Below are 16,808 nucleotides of genomic sequence, written 5' to 3'. Positions count from 1 at the left end.
AGGATCTGAACCACCCCACCCCTCTCATGGAAGCACAGTTCTTGGGGACAAAGGAAGCTCTGTCACTGTCACTTTAAGGGGGGAACCCATCACCCAGTGTTAACCACCTCTGGAGGAAGGCATTGGAGAAGGAAGTGGGGCTGGGCTCTGAGGAGCCCCTGTCACCCAGGCTGCTGACAACATGAAAACTTCTTTCAATGAGAAGAGAATCACCTGGGTCATCCCGGCAGCCCCCAGAGCCTGGGCAGCCAGGGACTCATGGCTGGGCCCACGCCTCTGGTCCTGCTCTGGGCACTGCTGACCCTCTGCATCTCTGCAGGTGAGTGGGAAAGCCAGAGAGATACAGAGGCCATGGGGCAGGGACCATGGTCAGCAATCAGTCCACTGATCTTCCTGTCCCTATTCCTCAGGGACCTCCGAGGTGTGGGTGCAAGTCCAGATGGAGGCCACTGAGCTCCCAACCTTCACTGTCCACTGTGGGTTCCTTGGGTCTGGCTCCATCTCCCTGGTGACTGTGAGCTGTGGGGGGCCTGATGGTGCTGGAGGAACCAGTCTGGCTGTGTTGCACCCAGAATTTGGAACCAGGTATTGGGCCCCTGTCCGCCAGGCCCACTGGGAAACCAAAAGCAGCATCTCCCTCACTCTGGAAGGGTCAGCGGCCAGAAGCCCTTGGGCCAATACCACTTTCTGCTGCAAGTTCGTTTCCTTCCCCAGTGGCTCCCAGGAAGCCTGTGGAGACAAAGGTGGGACTGGGGAGAGGCCTGTGGCACAGGGAGGGCCTAGGCACTGGCTGCCCATCTGACACCCCTGTCTCCAGGACTCCCGGCTCCCTCTCCAGCCCCCATTCTGCGGGCAGACTTGGCCGGGATCTTTGGAGCCTCAGGGATCCTCCTGTGTGGCTGCATCTTCGTCCTACACTTCCTACATCGGCAGAGGCATCGGTGAGAACCAGCCCAGGCTGTGTCCCTGCATCACTGGGATAGTGACACTCTGCCTCTGACCCCTCTTCTCCCTCCCAGGTCTGTCGCTCAGCTTCAGGCACCCCTCTCCAGCGCCTGGGCCCAGAGGAGAACTCAGGTGAGACTTGGGGGAAGCTCAGGTGAGACTTGGGAGGAGAGGCTGGAGTTAGGCCTGTGAATGGAACCCTATTTGACCCTCCTTCCATTGTCCACAGGCCACCAGCCAAACCTCCCTGAGCAGTCTCCACCTTCCCGATACCCCCACCACTCTCTGCCCAGCAGCTCCGAACATGGGGCACCCCCACCAGCGACTGTCCCAGTGGGCATTGCTCCCCATTCACACTGCATGCCAAACCCAGGTACCTGTCACCCGTGGGTCCCTGCTGGCCACTCCACACAGCAGTTTTATCTCTGTTGAGAATGGACTCTATGCTTGGGCAGGAGAGAGGCCTCCCTGCACTGGCCCCAACCTCAGCCCTTCCCCTGACTCTTTGGGGCCCAGGGTCATGGAGGGGTACTCGGGAGTTTGATGAGAGAGGTTCCAGGTCAGTTTGGTCTCCCTTCCCAGGCCTCGGGGACCCCTTTCTGCTGCGTATCTGTGTCCCAGGCACCCGCTGTTTTTTCCACATCATGTTTTATTCTTAACCTTCTAATAAGTGTCTCACAAACCTAGCCAGGGCCCCCCTCGATGCGGATGTGGTCAGTGTGTGTGCACATGTGGGCACAGGTGTGGGTATGTGTAGTGACAAAGTCCCACTCCAGGTTACTTCCTGTTTTGTACATGTCACCTTCAGGTGATGTCAGTAACTGTCAATAAAGCGGTTCCTCTGACTTGGTCTTGGCTGGCCTCTTCTTATTTGGGGGGCTAAGGGATTAGAGGTACTTTCAACCTCTGGGAGGTAGAAGCCACAAGGGGACAGTGGCTCAGCATGGAGGCTGGAGGGGTCTCCTGGCTTGCGGGCCTTGCTGAGATAAGAGAATGAGGGTCTGGGAAGATGGATTGGGGGTTTGTGACCCCCTGGATGGACCAACTCAAGCCCCACCACACTGGCTGCTCTCTAGGGCAGAAGCAGGAATTTCTGGGCTTCAACCTGAACCAGGTCTCTATGGTCTGACCTGCCTCCCTAGGTCAGATGCCCCGGGTGGCCTGCAGGGGGACCCTGGTGCCTTCTTCCACTGAGCTGAACTTCAGAGGCAGGGGAGGGGGAATGTTTGGGGAGACCTACCTCAGCTCCCCACAGTCACATCCTCCAGGTCCTCCCCTATTACCAGGGCACCAGGCACTGCTCCCGAGTGGCCACTTGGGCAGGCAGACAGGCCTTCACAGATGCAGAGACTGAACACAAGCTCAGCTACCCTTGAACTGTCCCTCCCAGGGGCCAGCCTGGGCCTCCTCAGGCCTTCACAATGGTGAGAGTGCTCTGTAAGCTGCAAGTCTCCCAGGAGCATGACAGTTTCCCTATGGCAAGGGGCAGTATGTCCCTGAACCCCCAGCCAGGGTGAATGCTAGAGGGGGCACCTGCACAGGATCCCATCCTTGGAGCTGCTCAGTAGGATTGGGGTCCCAGGCAGTGCTGGCTGCCTGTCCTCTCTCTGCTCAGGGAGGCCTGCCCAGAGGCTGAGTCCAGCCATAGCCTCTTCCAGGAGGCCAGCTCCCTGCTCAGGCTTGCTCTGATGTGCCCCTCCCTGGACCAAGCCCTATCTAGCCCCTGGCCCCACACTGCTGGGAAGTAGGTGGTCAGGTTTGCCCTACTCCACAGGATGTTATCTTTTCCTTCAGGAAGCCCTCAGCACTGGCCCAGACAGTTCCGTGGCCCCTCCAGGGCTGGGAGTTCAAGGGAGAGAGGAAAGGGCTACAGAAGAGGTCCCTCACAGGTCCCTAAGAGGGAGGACCTGGTAGGGAGATATCTAGCGGGGAGGGAGTCAGTTAGGGCCCAGCAGCCCTGAACCTTGTCCAAACCTGGGGCAGGAGTGTGGGGCCATTATAGGGCTTGTGGGGTCTCACAGGAAGCTTGGGTCTCACACTTATCGCTCTTGAAGTAGATAAAAAGGGTTGAGGACACCTAAGGAGCGTGAATACTGCCAACAGCCTAGTCCCAAGCACCAGAATGCTTTGCTCTCCAAGATAGAAGTGAGAGGGGAACTCTGAGGGCTTCCCCAGCCCATGGAGTCAGGGAGAACCCCCTGGCCTGGGAATGGCTTCCACCAACTCAAGGCCATAAGCAGCCTGAACCCCATGGTGCTCAGAGCTGAACACCTGGGGACCCAGGAAGTCTTCCCATAGCCAGTGGCTCCCCACTCCCCATCCCAAGTGCCAGAGTCAGCAGCACACAGAAGGGCCCCTGAGAGCTGAATGGTGCATTCATGGTGCTCTGGGACAAGCTGGACTACAGACCCAGGGTCAGCAGTCCACAGATCCCTTTTGCTGAGCCCTGTCCATTCAGTATATGAGGGCTGAAAGGTGACCCACCCAAAGGGATAGAACTGAGGCTAAGACCTCCACTTCCTCCCTCCAGCTCCCCAGGTGTCCAGGAGAACGCCTACCTTCCTGCCATACCCATAAAGTTTCAGCCTGACCAGACCTGGGTTTAGATCCCTGGTCACTCCCACTCGGTGACCTGAGTGGCTCAGCTAACCTCAGGAGACACTTGTCACTCTTAAAGTAGATAAAAAGAGTTGAGGAGGCCTAAGGGGCGTGAGGACTGCCAGCAGCCAACTCTCAAGCACCAGACACTCTGCCTGGACTGGCTTCATCAGGGTGCAGCCACCCAGGGAGTAGGCATTTTCAAAAGAGCCATTGAACAGATGAGAGCCTGGGGTCCAGAGAAGCTCAGGAACCTGTGCAGGGTCACAGCACCGAGAAAGGGCTTTTGGGGGAAAGATACTAAACTGCATGCTGCTTCCAGGTAGGCAAAGGCTGCAGCCAGCTGGCTGGGCCCTCCAGAGGTAATAACAAGGACCACAAGATGGCACTTTATCTTGGCTGCACGTCTTCACTAGGCCACCACCACCACCAGGTGGCGAATGACACTGTTACAGAGGGGCCAAACAGTCCCCAGAGGGCCAGAGTGCGAGGGCCCAAGACACCAGGCCCCAGCGAGGTCCCAGCTGTGGATGCTCTGATGCTAGGAGGAAGGCTGGCAGGGATAGAATGTGACCTTCCTGCATCCCTGACCTGACTCCACAGGCTCACCCTCCCCTTGCCACAGGCTAGCCTAGCAGCCCACTCTGGAGGCCAGGGCCAAGTTCAGACCCCAAGGCCACCCCCAGCCACTGCTGGGGACTGCTGCCTGCCCATCAGCTACCCCTTCTGCCAATACAGGCCATGCTGGTTCCACAGGACCTGCCCACCTGATCATCTGCCTGAGATGACCCTGAGCCCTCTCACTCAGCCCAGCCCCTACCACTCTCAGGCTCCCAGTCCTTGTCTTCCATCCCCCTCCAACCCTGCTCTAAAAATGTCATCAGTTTACTGATGGCTGGAATCCTCCTCCCCATTCTAGTCCCTCTGCCTGTCCCCTGTAGCCCAGAGCCAGCCCAGGCTGCAATTCTGCCCTATCCTTTCCCTTCCCACCTACTCTGATGGAGTCCCTGGCCCTCCCCTGGGCCACAGCCCAGCAACCCAGCTCCTGCCCTCCAAGTAGCCCACTGCCCAAGCCCTCTTGGCTGCAGGTCCTCACCTGCCACCAGCTTGTACCAGACTCCCAGCCCTCCTTCCCCCACTAGCTGGCCCCTCCAGGGGATCATCCTGGAAGAGCTGCAGAACTAGGGACTACAACCATGAGCCGAGCATGTGACATCAGGCCAATGACCAGCCCTGAGGGTGTCTACCACTGCCCTGCGCTGTCCTCAGGGCCTCAAATCTGGCTCTGTGGAACCCATCCTACTCACAATGTAGCCAGGAGATCTCAATAGTGAGTGGCAAGGGACAGAACCTTTGAAAAACAAATCTGACTGAGGCAAGTGTGGGGGTAGGGGGCACAGTCAGCTGGAGATGCGGGGGACACCAGAGGGTAGAGGCCAGGCTGGAGGTGGAGGAACCTCCCAAGGAAAAAACCACCGGCTCTGCCCCTAGTCTCAAGACACAGACAAATGCTCAGGACATTAGTCTGTTGGCACAACCATGGGATGGTGAGGAGCCAGAGGTCCAGAACCTCAGGTTCCAGCCAACCCCTGCAGGAAGGGGGTCAGGGACACATGGAATTTCCATGGAAATTTGTTTCCAAAAAGGCTTCATTTCAGCATCTGGGAAATACAGAAAGTGGGGCTGCCTGGAGGAGAGTCCAAGGTCTACTTCTTGTTAAGCCACTGACCATTGGAAGGGCTGGGGGCAGGGATTGAAGCCACAGTGGCCTCACCCTCTGAAACAGAGTCACATTAACTACCACAAGAAAAAATGGGTAGGAGAGAACTACATGAGCCTGGCACTGCCCAGCCCCCACCCCACACTCGCTCCCCAGAAGGGCAAAACTCACATTCAAGACAGAGGTGTCCAGCTGTGATTTCCAGACAAGAGGGGTACCTGTCCCCAAGATAGCAACATCCAGGATGGCAGCCAATGGGGAGGAGCATAGGTGGTGGGGAGAAAGAGGAAACCAACCTGTCAGATGGCCTCAGAGGCTGGCCAGCAAGGCACCTGGCAGGGGGCTCATAAAGGGAAGGAACAAGGCCCATCGATGCTCTGCCCCAGCGGCCCTGCCAGCCCCTTCCCCACCTCCTCCTGCAGAAATGACTACTACTTCCAAGGTACCAGGCACAGGGCTGGGTGCTGGGAGACCGGAGGAGGCAAGTCAGGTCTTCTGTGGTCTATGTTCAAGTGGAATGTCAACAAGCAGACCAACAGCATTGGAAATGTCCTAAGGAAAAGGGGGAATGATGGGGCATCTCTGAGCAGATGAAATTCCAAACAAGCCCTGGAGATTGGCGGGAGGAGCCTAGGCAAAGAGTGGGGAGACCAGGGGAAGTCCTGGGCAAAGGCTCAGAAGCCCGGAGGGGCTGGGCATTGCCAGGGTTACAGGAAGTCAGTGTATGTGAAAGGAGAGCAAAGGAGAGGGAGCAGGAAGTGCAGAGAACCTGCTCCTTCCAGCAGCCATCTGTCAGGCTAAAGGGCTGCATTTAGTCTCTGCCCATCCTCAAACCCCCAAACTGAAGGCCCTCCAGCTGCACAAATCCCCTCTGTGGAGCGCAGTGGTTGCAGGCCCTGACTTCTCTATTGGAGGAGGACAGGAGGACAGGCCCAGGGGGCCTCACACACCCCTGAGCTGGAAACATATCCTTAGGGGGATTCAACTGGTCCAGGGTGCTAAAAGCGACACAGTGACCTGCCTACCTGACCAACTGCCTGAGATAACCCTGAGCAGGCTACACAGTAACAGCAGCAGGGCCTGACCCTTCATGCATCCCACAAAGTTACCCTGAGCCTGTTCTGGGAAAGTTCTGTACCCCCAACAGCAGGTCCACAGCAGCTGTGGTTAGGGTCCAGCCCCTGCTCGAGAGACACAGCAATCATGTGACCATCAGCCAATAGCTCACAGTCAGTGGGGCAAGGCCAAAAGAGAACCCCCAGGTCAGCTCTGGGAGGGCAGGCCACCTTGGATAGCCAGTGGGTCCCTTACCTTCTCCTCTGCCTGCCTTTCCATCTGGGACCCATTCACTCAAAGTTCCCATGCCTCAGTTTCCCTGTGGGTACTCTGGAGGTAACAGTGCATCCACCAGAAAATGTGAAGCTGGGAATGAGGCAGTGGGTGTTGAGAGCCCGGATCAGGTGGAGGGGGTCTCGTGAACATGGGAAACCTGAGGAGGGTTAGGGAAACAGAAGCAGAGAGGCCAGGCTGCCTGTGTGACCCCAGGGGAAGCACGGGAGAGTCCACTGGGATTAGCAAAGAGGCTGAGAAGAAAAGGGAAGTTGCTCTAAGCTCTTCAACTCAAGGAAGCCAATGCACTTCCTCTAGTGCAATCATGTCTTCCTGTTCCCATTGTCCCTTCAGCAAGCACATGCCACCTCATCCTGGGTTGTGGCCCAAAGACAGGGCCGCCTTGGCATTGACCACAGGGAGGCTCTTCTGCAACAGAGGAAAAGAAGAAGCCAGATTAACAAAGGAAGTGCTGGTCACCCAGGGAGGTGGGAAGGACTCCAGCCTCCTGCAGTCCTCTGAAGGGGCCTGGCTCTGGCTCCTCCACAGGCCTCCACTCCTGTCTGCACAGCTCTGCTGTCTCATCCCCTGGAGGACGGCAGACCATGGGTTGCGTCCTACTTCTGCTGCTGCTGCTGCCAACAGCATCCCTGAAAGCTGGTGAGTGGCCAGGACACCCCTAGTGGGGCTCTGCCTAAGCCACAGAAGGGGCTGGTGGTAATGGCTGGGCATATGCAGAGGGGTAAGTTGGAGAGGCCAGCCAAACTCCCACCCCAACAAGGAGGTAGACATCCCATGTGTGGGTCTACCTCAACCCTTCACCCTCTTTCCTCCTCCAAGCCTAGAGGAGGGCACCGGAGGGACTGCCTGTGGAGGAAGGTGCTAGGTCTGGGGTAATCTTCTCTGTCTCTTATGGTGGCTTGATATTCTCTCCCCTCCCTCCTCAAGGTTACTCAGCAGCATGCAGCAAAGGCTACCTCTATGGGGTCTCCCAACCAGAACACCTCGAGGCCCCCAAGGGTGACTCCATTACAATCTCCTTCACCTTCTGTTACTCCTGGGTGTTAGCCAAGAATCCCGACGTGAGCATATCCTGGAGACGTAAGGAGTTCCATGGGCCATTTTTCTACAACCACACCACATCTTTTATCCATGAGGATTACAAAAACCGGCTGTCTCTGAACTGGAAAAAGGGTCAGAATTCCGGCTCCCTCATCATCCAGAACCTGCGGGAGGAGGATGAGTCTACGTACTTCTGCCGAGTCCAGCTGAATACGAAGGAAGGCACAAAGCAGTGGCAGTCCGTCAAGGGGACCACAGTTTCCATCACCCACAGTGAGCCCACCCCAGCTGAGGCCTCAGTGTTCTTGGAGTTCTCATCCCCTAACCGAACCCCACACTTGCTTGCCCTTCCCTAGGACCCCCTCCCTGCTCCCTGGCCCCTCCCCACACCTCTGCCAACTTTACCTTTGTCCTTCACCATAATCATCCGTAAACCTGAGCTGCTTCTCCAGACTTTGCCCCTCTAGGTCCCCTCCAGATCCAGCCCTACCCAACTCCCAGGCCTCAGCACCCACCAGACTCACCAGTTGTCCTTCCTTTTTGCTGCAAACGGGCCCTTCTACCCCCGCCCCATGACTTCTAGGTGGATTTGACCTAAGATGCAGCTTGCCATTGCTTGATCTTGTGTCTGGGCCCCAGTTACCCCTAGGGTGAGCATGTACCTTGTGAGTCCCCACCGCCCTCAGGTCAGCCCAGAATATACAGCATGTGCACCTCCAGGCCCTGGGAAGCCCCCAGTCTACTAATCTCCCAGCTCCCTCTCTTGCTCGGCTTCCCAAAACCCATCCCTCATCTCTCCCTGCCCAGGCTCTTCTGTCCCCTGTCCTGCTTCCCTCTTCTCCTTCCTCATCCCTCACCATTAGGGAGCCTCCTCCTCTGCCACACACCCCTCCTCCTCTCCCACACACGTTCTAATCACAATATCCCCATCTTGCACCATGTTTTTCTCTTCTGTCCTGGTCACAACGAGGCACCTCTGCAGTGGCAGTAACAGCAGCTCTCACTTGCTAGCTGCACCAGGGCCCTGCCAGATAACTGGACATTTTCTCAGTTAACCTTCACCACGACCCTGCAGTAACAGAAAAGGTCATCTCATCTTTATTTTAAAGTTAGGGAAACTGAGAGTAGCAGAATCTGAACATCTGCCCAAAGTCACGCTAGTGGTATACATGGGATGTGAAGGGACAGTTAAACGGCAGAACCCTGGTCTCCTAACCATCAGCCACACGCCTTGCCTATTGAGTTGGCCCCAATTCGTCTCTTGACTTATTTTTTAACCTAATAATTAGGACCATTCACAGACGCTTCAGTAGCACTCCATAGGGGTGTTGGAATTGGGACCTGTCTGTGTCTGGGGGGCTCTCAGGAGGCCTTCAGGTGGAGGCTATAAGGCAGTACATTGCCTCTAGAAATTTTTTCAGGAATCTAATAATCGACTAAATGGGTTTCCCTTTCATAATGACCCATGCTAGCAAATCTCCATGACAGTGATTAATGACTCCTCCCTACCAGAGCAGACCCAGCCTCCCATGGTGAACCACTGTCCTATCTTAACCACTGTGCTGGTTTTAGAGTAAATAGACAGTTTCGCTACAGCCTTAATTAAGTAAGATAGCTTGGATTTATATTTCCAGTGCCTCCTACCCACTTCCTTAAATGGCCTTTTCTGAGAGATTTTGGGTTTTCTCAGGCCCCTCTTCCTCCTTCTCTAATTCCTGTTTGCTTTTCTCCTTTCTTTGTCTTCTATGAGGTTTTTGCTTTGGTTTGGGTTTGGGTTTTGTGGTGCTAAGGATCAAATCCAAGACCTTGCACCTGCTAGGCAAGTTCAATATCACTGAACTACACCCCCATCCCAACAGTAAGTTTTTTTTTATCAATAAATTACTTTTTTTTTCTTTATTTGTTGGTGCTGGGAATTGAACCCAGGGCCTTGTGCATGCTAGGCAAGCACTCTACCAGAGCTTAACTGGGCCTCGCTAAATTGCTGAGGCTAATTAATTACTTTTTAATTAATCCAACTAACCTAATATTCACACCCATAATTTTAAAAGTCAAAATAAAGAAAATGATAAAAAAGATATGGTTGCTAGGCACAGTGGTACGCCTGTAATCCTAGGGGCTCGGGAGACTGAGGCAGGAAGATGGGAAGTTCAAAGGCAGCCTCAGCAACTTAGTGAGGTCCTAATCAACTCAGTGAGACCCTGTCTCTAGGTAAAATACATAAAAGAGCTGGGGATACAGCTCAGTGTTTAGCCTCTGGGTTCAATCCCCAGTACCAAAAAAAAAAAAAAATGGTTTTGATCCAATTGAAGTACCAGCATGCAAGATATCACAACTGAAAGAATATTTGCAGTAAATATAACTGTTTGTGGTTGGCTTATTAATTTTTTTTACATAACTTTACTTTTATAACCAAATCTAATTGTTTTCATTTGTGAAAATTCTATTTTAAACAAAAATTTCCATCTCCCACTAGAGGTTGAAAATATTTACTTTAAAATTATTCTAAATTTTTGCTCAAATCTTTACATAGTTTCATTTCTTTTCACAAAACATCTTTAAAATACTGAGAACTTATTTTTATATATGGCATGAAGTACAAAACTAAATTGATTTTTCTACAACTAGATTTTTAATCAACTAAATTGATTTTTAAGTAACTAATATATTATCCCAGTCCTTTTGTTGTTGTTTTTATTTTGTGGTGCTGGAGATTGATCCCAGGCGTTACACATGCGACAGTTCTCCACCTCTGACCTACACCCCCAGCAGCAGCCCTGGTCTTCATCTGTGTCACTGATATTTTTCTTATGTCAGTAGCATGCTGTTTTAGTGACACTAATTTTCATGTTTCAATAGAAAAATTATTTCGATCTCAAACACATATTTTTGTCTCAAACACTGTGATATTATGGCCTTCCTATTCTTACACTTAGAGGTTTGAATTGGTTTGCCAAATTCAGGAAAATAAAAAAAAAAAAAAAAAACATTCAGGCTGGCTCAGTGGTAGAGCACTTGCCTAACACATGTGAGGCCCTGGGTTCTATTCTCAGCACCACTTATAAATAAATAAAATAAAGGTCTATTGACAACGAACAAAAGAAAAAAAATGAAAGACACTCATTGGGATATTTTAAAACACAATGGCATTATATCAATAAAGCAATCAACAGAAACTGAGATCAGCATGACATGCCACTTTCCCACCCAGGAACGGGTTCTGTTTTATACCCCTTACTAGACCTTGGCAGTGTTCTAAAAGGTCATGTAAATGTTTCATAGGATGTTCCTCTTTATATTCTCTATTTTCATAAGTAGGTAATATTCTAGGTTAGCTTTTGATATCTTCAACAAGTTTTTATAAAAATTAAAGCATAAATTCTGATCCAGGTGGTAGTGTGTGTGTGTGTGTGTGTGTGTGTGTGTGTGCGCGCGCGCATGTCTACCTTAATGTCCTGTATGCACATATCTACCTTAATGTCGCTGCAGCCTTAATTAAGCAAGATAGCTTGGATTTATGGCAGCATCCTCCCTATTTCCTCCACTCACTCCCAAAATCTACTAAGATGATAGCAAAGGGAACTTTATTAGGCAAAAATACTCAAGAACAAAAATACATGTGTGAGCTAAGTGTCCAAAGGCAAACTTGGGAGGCTGGAAAGACTGCTTAGAACTGACTCAGGAGACCAGAGTTGCTGAAGCCAGCAGAAGGGAAACTCAGAAGATACAGCACAAAACAACAACAGTTCCAACCCAAAATCCCTTGAGGGTTCTATAATGCCAACCCCAGGTATCCCAGAAAGTGGGAGTGAAGATGTATTTGGAAATTACAACACAGTTGAAAATCTTAAGTTGGGGAAACTCCATTCCTCCCAGGCAAAAAATGGAGGTTTGCTTTCCAGAACAGGTAAACCAGAGGGATTCTGGGGTGAGAAACCCCAGACACAACTGGGCAAAAAGACTGGGGTCTCATCCTTGCACGAAATCCCCCCCCCCACTGATGACTGTTGCCTAGTGTCAGTTGTGCCTGGAAAGCCCAAAGCTAGAGCCCCACTTTTCAACTATGTTTACACTAAACACTTAGGAACAACTCCTTCCAGGAAATGCAGACAGCAAAACAAACAGGAGGGTGAAAAATGGACCCTGGGGGAAGATGACCTCCAGGGAGGAAGGAAACAGGTCCCATATGCAGATCACTGTCTCAATAGTAACATAGGAAGCTGAAAAACCATGGTTGAATGTCTGGAATTCCCAAGGAAAATCGTTTCATTTCATTCATTCACTTAACAAATATAGATTGAGTGCCTATCATGTCAGGTGCTAACTGGGCCCTAGAGAAAGTCATTAAAAACACCCAAAGATAGGACCTACTTTGGAGTGGGGGAAGAAAAAAATGTATAAATGAATTTTGTATGTGAGTCAATTGGTGGTGAAAAAAGCAGAGGAGAAAAAGCAGTAGAAAGAGTGGGATAGAGATTTCTAAGGGTATTTCTTCGTACAGATTGAATTGGGAATGCCAACGATGACTCCAAGGCCCTTGGCCGGAAGCATCTTGAAGGACAGTATTGCCATTTATTGTGGGGAGGGAAAGAAAATGAGGAGGAACAGGTGTGGGAGGAAATGAAGATCTCTGTTTTGAACACTTAAGTCAGTTGTTACTAGACATACAAATGGCAGCATGAGGAGGCATTAAGACATGAATCAGCAGTGCAGGGAGAAAGTTGACTGATAGACAGACTTGGGAGTAATCAGGATATTAATGGGATTTAATATCATGTGACTGGATAAGATCAGTAAGTGGTGTAGAGTCAGATGTAAGCTGGGCTGTCTGGCTTCTCAGCATTTAGCATTTTTTACTCTCTCCTTATATGAACTCCTGATGGTTGCTCCCCTACCCATATTTCCCAACTAGTGAACAAGATTCAAAACCCTCACCCAGAAACCCCCACTTCTCCAGTGGAGGGTCTGCTTATTTTTCATCTTTCTCCAGTTGCCAAGACCACCATGCAAACTCCCATCAGCAAAACCTCCAAAACCACGACTGGCATAGAGGTCACAGAGAGCAAAAAGAGATCAGGGTCTCAGCCCCTGAGTCTGGGAGCTGCAGTAGGAGTGGCACTGGCCATTGCTGTGTTTGTAACTGCAATTTTGGCATTGATGGTCTTCCTCAGGTGGAAGAGAAGAAGAGGTAAGCTTGACCCTCTGCCCAAGCTTCCAAATTGGGTGATCCTTAACATTCACCTGCATCAGAATCACTGAAGGTGCTTCTTAAAAATGCAACTCACTGTGGGGCTCCCCTCAAACCCACCAAGTCAGGCTCTGAGGTCTGAGCTTGGAAATCTGCCTTTTTATAATCCCTACAAGTGGGATCAAGTTCTGAGAACCATCAATCCCTGTCTACACAATTGGGTCATCTGCCAGTTCTTCTCACTTGAAATAGTCATGTCTCATCAATTCTTACCTTTTGGTTCATAGAGAAGGGAGGGCTTACCCTGGGAAAAGTAAAGGAGAGAGCAGAAGGAACAGAAAGTTGGATCAGCTCAGCAAGGATTGGTCCAGTGCCCACTTTCCAAAGAGCCTGGTTTGAAACTGGAGAATCAAAGTGGGTAGAGTGGAGTCAGCTTTCAAGAAACTTAGTAGTAGAGGTGTTGGTGATGGGAGAAGCAAGGTGGGGAAAGATCACAATCCCATTTATTATAGAATCAAAAATAAAATAAAATACTTGGAAACAATGTACAAAACATTGTGGAAGGGCTGGGGTTGCAACTCAGTGGTAGAGCACTTGCCTAGCATGTGTGAGGCACTGGGTTCAATCCTGTGGACCACATAACAATAAATAAAATAAAAGTATTATAGCCATCTACAACTAAAAAAAAATTTTAAAACATTATGGAAAGAAACTAAAGAAAGCACAAATAATTGGAATGACAGCTCATAACCATGAATTGAATTAATGTTAAGATGCCCCATTACCCAAAGGAATCTACAGATTCAGTGCAATCCATGTCAAAATCCCAATGGCATTACTTTCTGAAATGAAAATTTCATCCTGAAATTAGAATTTCAAAAATCACCAAATAAGTCAGTCATGGTGTGCACTCCTGAAATCCCAGTGGCTCAGGAGGCTGGGGTGGAAGAACGGCAAGTTCAAAACCAGCCTCAGCAACTTAGAAAGACCCTGTCTCAAATAAAAAAATTAAAAGGGCTGGGGATGTGGATCATTGATTAAGCACTTCTGGGTTCAATCCCTGGTACTAAAAAACAAAAACATTCCAAATAGCCAAGTGTGGAGGACCCACACTTCTGGATTTCAAAACAATACAAAGCTACAGTAATCAAAATAGCCTGGAACTGACATAAAGACAGACATTGGAACAAAATAGAGAACCCAGAAATAAACTCTTGAATTTACAATCAAATGATCTTCAACAAGAGTGCCAAGATGTCTAAGTAGGGAAAAAGAGGACCAACTGAGAGTTAAGAGGAATGGTCCACAGTGGCAATAGAAGTCTTGAACACAATTCCAACCCTAGGGCTGAATCTGCAATGGGAAGAAGCAGCCAGCACTAAGGAGAAAGTGCTAGAAGATGTTTTTGTGAAAGGAAGGAAAGAACAATGGAGGAAAGCAAGGAGGAACATAGGAGTGGGCAAGAAGTTCAAGGGGGAAGAAGGAAGTAAAGTTTGGAGATAGGGCAAGGATGAAGGGGCAATTGACCAGAAGAGCTTGTCTTAGGATTTGCAGTACAGGACAGTAAGAGGTGAGAGCTGGTTGCAGAATGCCAGCTGAGTCCCAGGCCCTTTCCTGGCTTTTGGGGCAGAACTTCTCTGCTACCCTAGTTCCTTGAAAGATTGTCTGAGTGCAGGACACAGCTGAGAAGGTGGGATGGAGGATCATCATGGATGTCACACTGACGTGCTGTTGGTCTTCCTACAGATCAGCCTACCAAAGCCCAAAGCCCAGCCAGGTGAGTATTTGTCCTCCCAAGACTTGGGGAGAGGGGCTGGTTTGGGAAGTCTCCTTGGGAAAACCATACAAGGTGCCTGTTACAGCCACCCTCCCATCCCCGACTCTTTTGTCCTCCAACAGACCAGACTCTTTACCTTCACAAGCTTTATCCCCTGATAATGACCAGAATGCACAGGCTTTCAGCTATTCTCCTATTCAGAACTGCTCCCTCCAGTCTTTCTCCTGGATCCTCTTTCCTTCCCTCCTTCATTTCTAGGCTGCAACTTATGTTCATCTGGTTTCCCCTCAGACTTGAACATGTCTTCCTGGACACATCCAGCTCCCCAGATCCTCTTGTCATTCTTGCTGCCTGTCCAGTCTGTCCTTTTCCCCTGATGAATACCCCCATGAACCCCAGGCATCCTCTGCCCCAGCTCACCATCTCTCTCGTCCTTTCCTCTTCATCCTCCCATTACCATACTTTCCCAGTTAAGTTCTCTATCTCTCTCTTCTCTCCCTGCCCAGCTGCTCTTCATCCCCATCTCCAGGTCCCTTCTCCTTCCAGAGACCCAGCCTGAGCAAGGGCCCAGAAAACCTGAATTTGTTCTGTTCTCCCAGTTTTAGCCAAGGCAGTACCCTCCCTACCTCTCCTAAGTGCCCCCAATACAAGCAGCTTCCCTCGAAAACCCACCTTTAGTTGGTGCTAAGACCTCTGCTGGACAGCCCCACCAAGGGCTCTGATTCCTCTTCCAGGCAGTCTCCTTCTGGGGGGCCTAACACCATCACATTCATCCTGTGTACCAGGGCAGATTGTAGTGCCCCCCAAAAGGAGAACCAGCATGACTTGACTCCCTATGCCCAACCTCTAACCTACTTCTCAACCTTTTGTCCCCATGCAGTGAACGCTTCTCAAATACTGAGGAGCAATATGAGAATGTTGAGTATAGAGGTAAGTCCTACCATCACCATTCCCAAGCTTCCCAGGCCCTTCCTTCTTCCCCCAAACACCTGCTACCTCCACATGCACCACCTCTGTGCTCTCCCCCATTCTGTTCCTCACTTCATCCCTCCCATGTGACCTGCCCATAACCTAACGATACTGGGTGCCACAGCCCCTATCATTTGTCCACCTGTCTGCCATACCACTTGCTCTCAGCACTCCTTGGTTTTCCCCTCCATAGGACACAACATACACTTGAAAGTGAAACCTGAGGAAAGCAACTCAAACTTGGCCCTGAAGGAGGTAAGGGGGATTTGGAGAAGGTAGTATGCAAGGAATGGAGGGCCTGTGGTGTAGGCAAGGTACTCAGGATGTAGGTCTTTGCTTTAGGAGAGGAGAGCCAGGCCCCAACATGACTTGACTCCCTATGCCCTATACTCCCTATAACCTACTTCTTCAGAACAGAATATAGGTTCTTTTCCGGGGAGTCTCCATTCTGGGGTCTAGGCCCTTCTCTCTCCTCCAAGGGACAAGGCCACATGATGAGCTGGTGGGTTCAGCCCTTTGGCATCATTCTAACTTCTTTTTCCTGAGACAAGTTGGTTGCTGAAGCCTTGGTTTGGGGAACTTGAAATTTTTTCTTAAGGCCTAGATGCAATGAGAATAAAGTTCAGAGTCCTATAAGGCAAGATTATGCTGGCTTAGTAAAATTCTAAATACCTATGCAAAAAAAAAAAAAAAAAGTATCTGTAGAAAAGATCGCAGTATAAAGAACATGGGCTTTTGGGTCAGAAAAAGTTGGATTAAAGCCACTAACATCCTCTTCTTTTGGTTCTCACCCAGGAAGACAACATTGTCTATGCCTCCCTTTCCCTCTCCAACTTGACCTTGCCAGGAGCAGCTCCTAGCCACACTCTTCATGGGGGCTCCCCGGAAAAGAGCCTATATTCTGTTCTGAAGACCTAAAGAGTGGGGTTGAAATGATGATCTTAGATTCAACTATGCTTAGGGCTGGAGTTGTGGCTCAGCGGTAGAGCACTTGCCTAGCACATGCAAGGACCTGAGTTCGATCCTCAGCACCACATAAAAAATAAAAAAAATAAAGAATATTTTAAAAAAAGAATCAACTATGCTTCCAATGGGAAAAATCACAGCTTCCAATTACTAAAACCAGACAACTCAGAAATCAGGAGGTTTGAAGGACACAAAGAAATTGGTACAGCCATTTATAGTCAAGCCACCTCCTCTAGAATTTTTTTTCTCAGTGA

The 16,808-nt window shown here is 50.3% G+C and overlaps 2 protein-coding genes across 2 annotated transcripts; both read left to right on the top strand.

Annotated features, from left to right (window-relative positions):
* Positions 1 to 238: 238 nt before the first annotated feature.
* Pvrig (PVR related immunoglobulin domain containing) lies at positions 239 to 2,139 on the top strand. Its single transcript, XM_077802894.1, has 6 exons — positions 239 to 319; positions 411 to 743; positions 818 to 941; positions 1,020 to 1,077; positions 1,175 to 1,278; positions 2,088 to 2,139. Exons 1-6 carry the CDS (start codon positions 259 to 261, stop codon positions 2,137 to 2,139), a joined length of 732 nt encoding a protein of 243 aa, XP_077659020.1. The 5' UTR covers positions 239 to 258.
* Positions 2,140 to 7,197: 5,058 nt separating this feature from the next.
* Positions 7,198 to 16,565, top strand: Pilra (paired immunoglobin like type 2 receptor alpha). Its single transcript, XM_026413203.1, has 7 exons — positions 7,198 to 7,252; positions 7,541 to 7,927; positions 12,645 to 12,842; positions 14,589 to 14,619; positions 15,500 to 15,549; positions 15,782 to 15,843; positions 16,384 to 16,565. Exons 1-7 carry the CDS (start codon positions 7,198 to 7,200, stop codon positions 16,504 to 16,506), a joined length of 906 nt encoding a protein of 301 aa, XP_026268988.1. The 3' UTR covers positions 16,507 to 16,565.
* The last annotated feature ends 243 nt before the right edge of the window (positions 16,566 to 16,808 follow it).

The sequence above is a fragment of the Urocitellus parryii genome, chromosome 9, assembly GCF_045843805.1.
Source record: "Urocitellus parryii isolate mUroPar1 chromosome 9, mUroPar1.hap1, whole genome shotgun sequence".
NCBI classification, from domain to species: Eukaryota; Metazoa; Chordata; class Mammalia; order Rodentia; family Sciuridae; genus Urocitellus; species Urocitellus parryii.
The sequence above is the reverse complement of the archived record's forward strand: the minus strand, read 5'-3'. Positions and strand labels throughout refer to the sequence as shown.

What these genes read in the sequence shown, in the direction of transcription:
- Pilra (XM_026413203.1), top strand. Translation starts at nt 7,198, where the DNA reads ATGGGTTGCGTCCTACTTCTGCTGCTGCTGCTGCCAACAGCATCCCTG. An exon ending in AACAGCATCCCTGAAAGCTG is followed by an intron (nt 7,253 to 7,540) that starts GTGAGTGGCCAG and finishes TCCCTCCTCAAG; the next exon opens with GTTACTCAGCAGCATGCAGC. An exon ending in CAAACTTGGCCCTGAAGGAG is followed by an intron (nt 15,844 to 16,383) that starts GTAAGGGGGATT and finishes GTTCTCACCCAG; the next exon opens with GAAGACAACATTGTCTATGC.
- Pvrig (XM_077802894.1), top strand. Translation starts at nt 259, where the DNA reads ATGGCTGGGCCCACGCCTCTGGTCCTGCTCTGGGCACTGCTGACCCTC. An exon ending in CTACATCGGCAGAGGCATCG is followed by an intron (nt 942 to 1,019) that starts GTGAGAACCAGC and finishes TCTCCCTCCCAG; the next exon opens with GTCTGTCGCTCAGCTTCAGG. An exon ending in GGGCCCAGAGGAGAACTCAG is followed by an intron (nt 1,078 to 1,174) that starts GTGAGACTTGGG and finishes CATTGTCCACAG; the next exon opens with GCCACCAGCCAAACCTCCCT.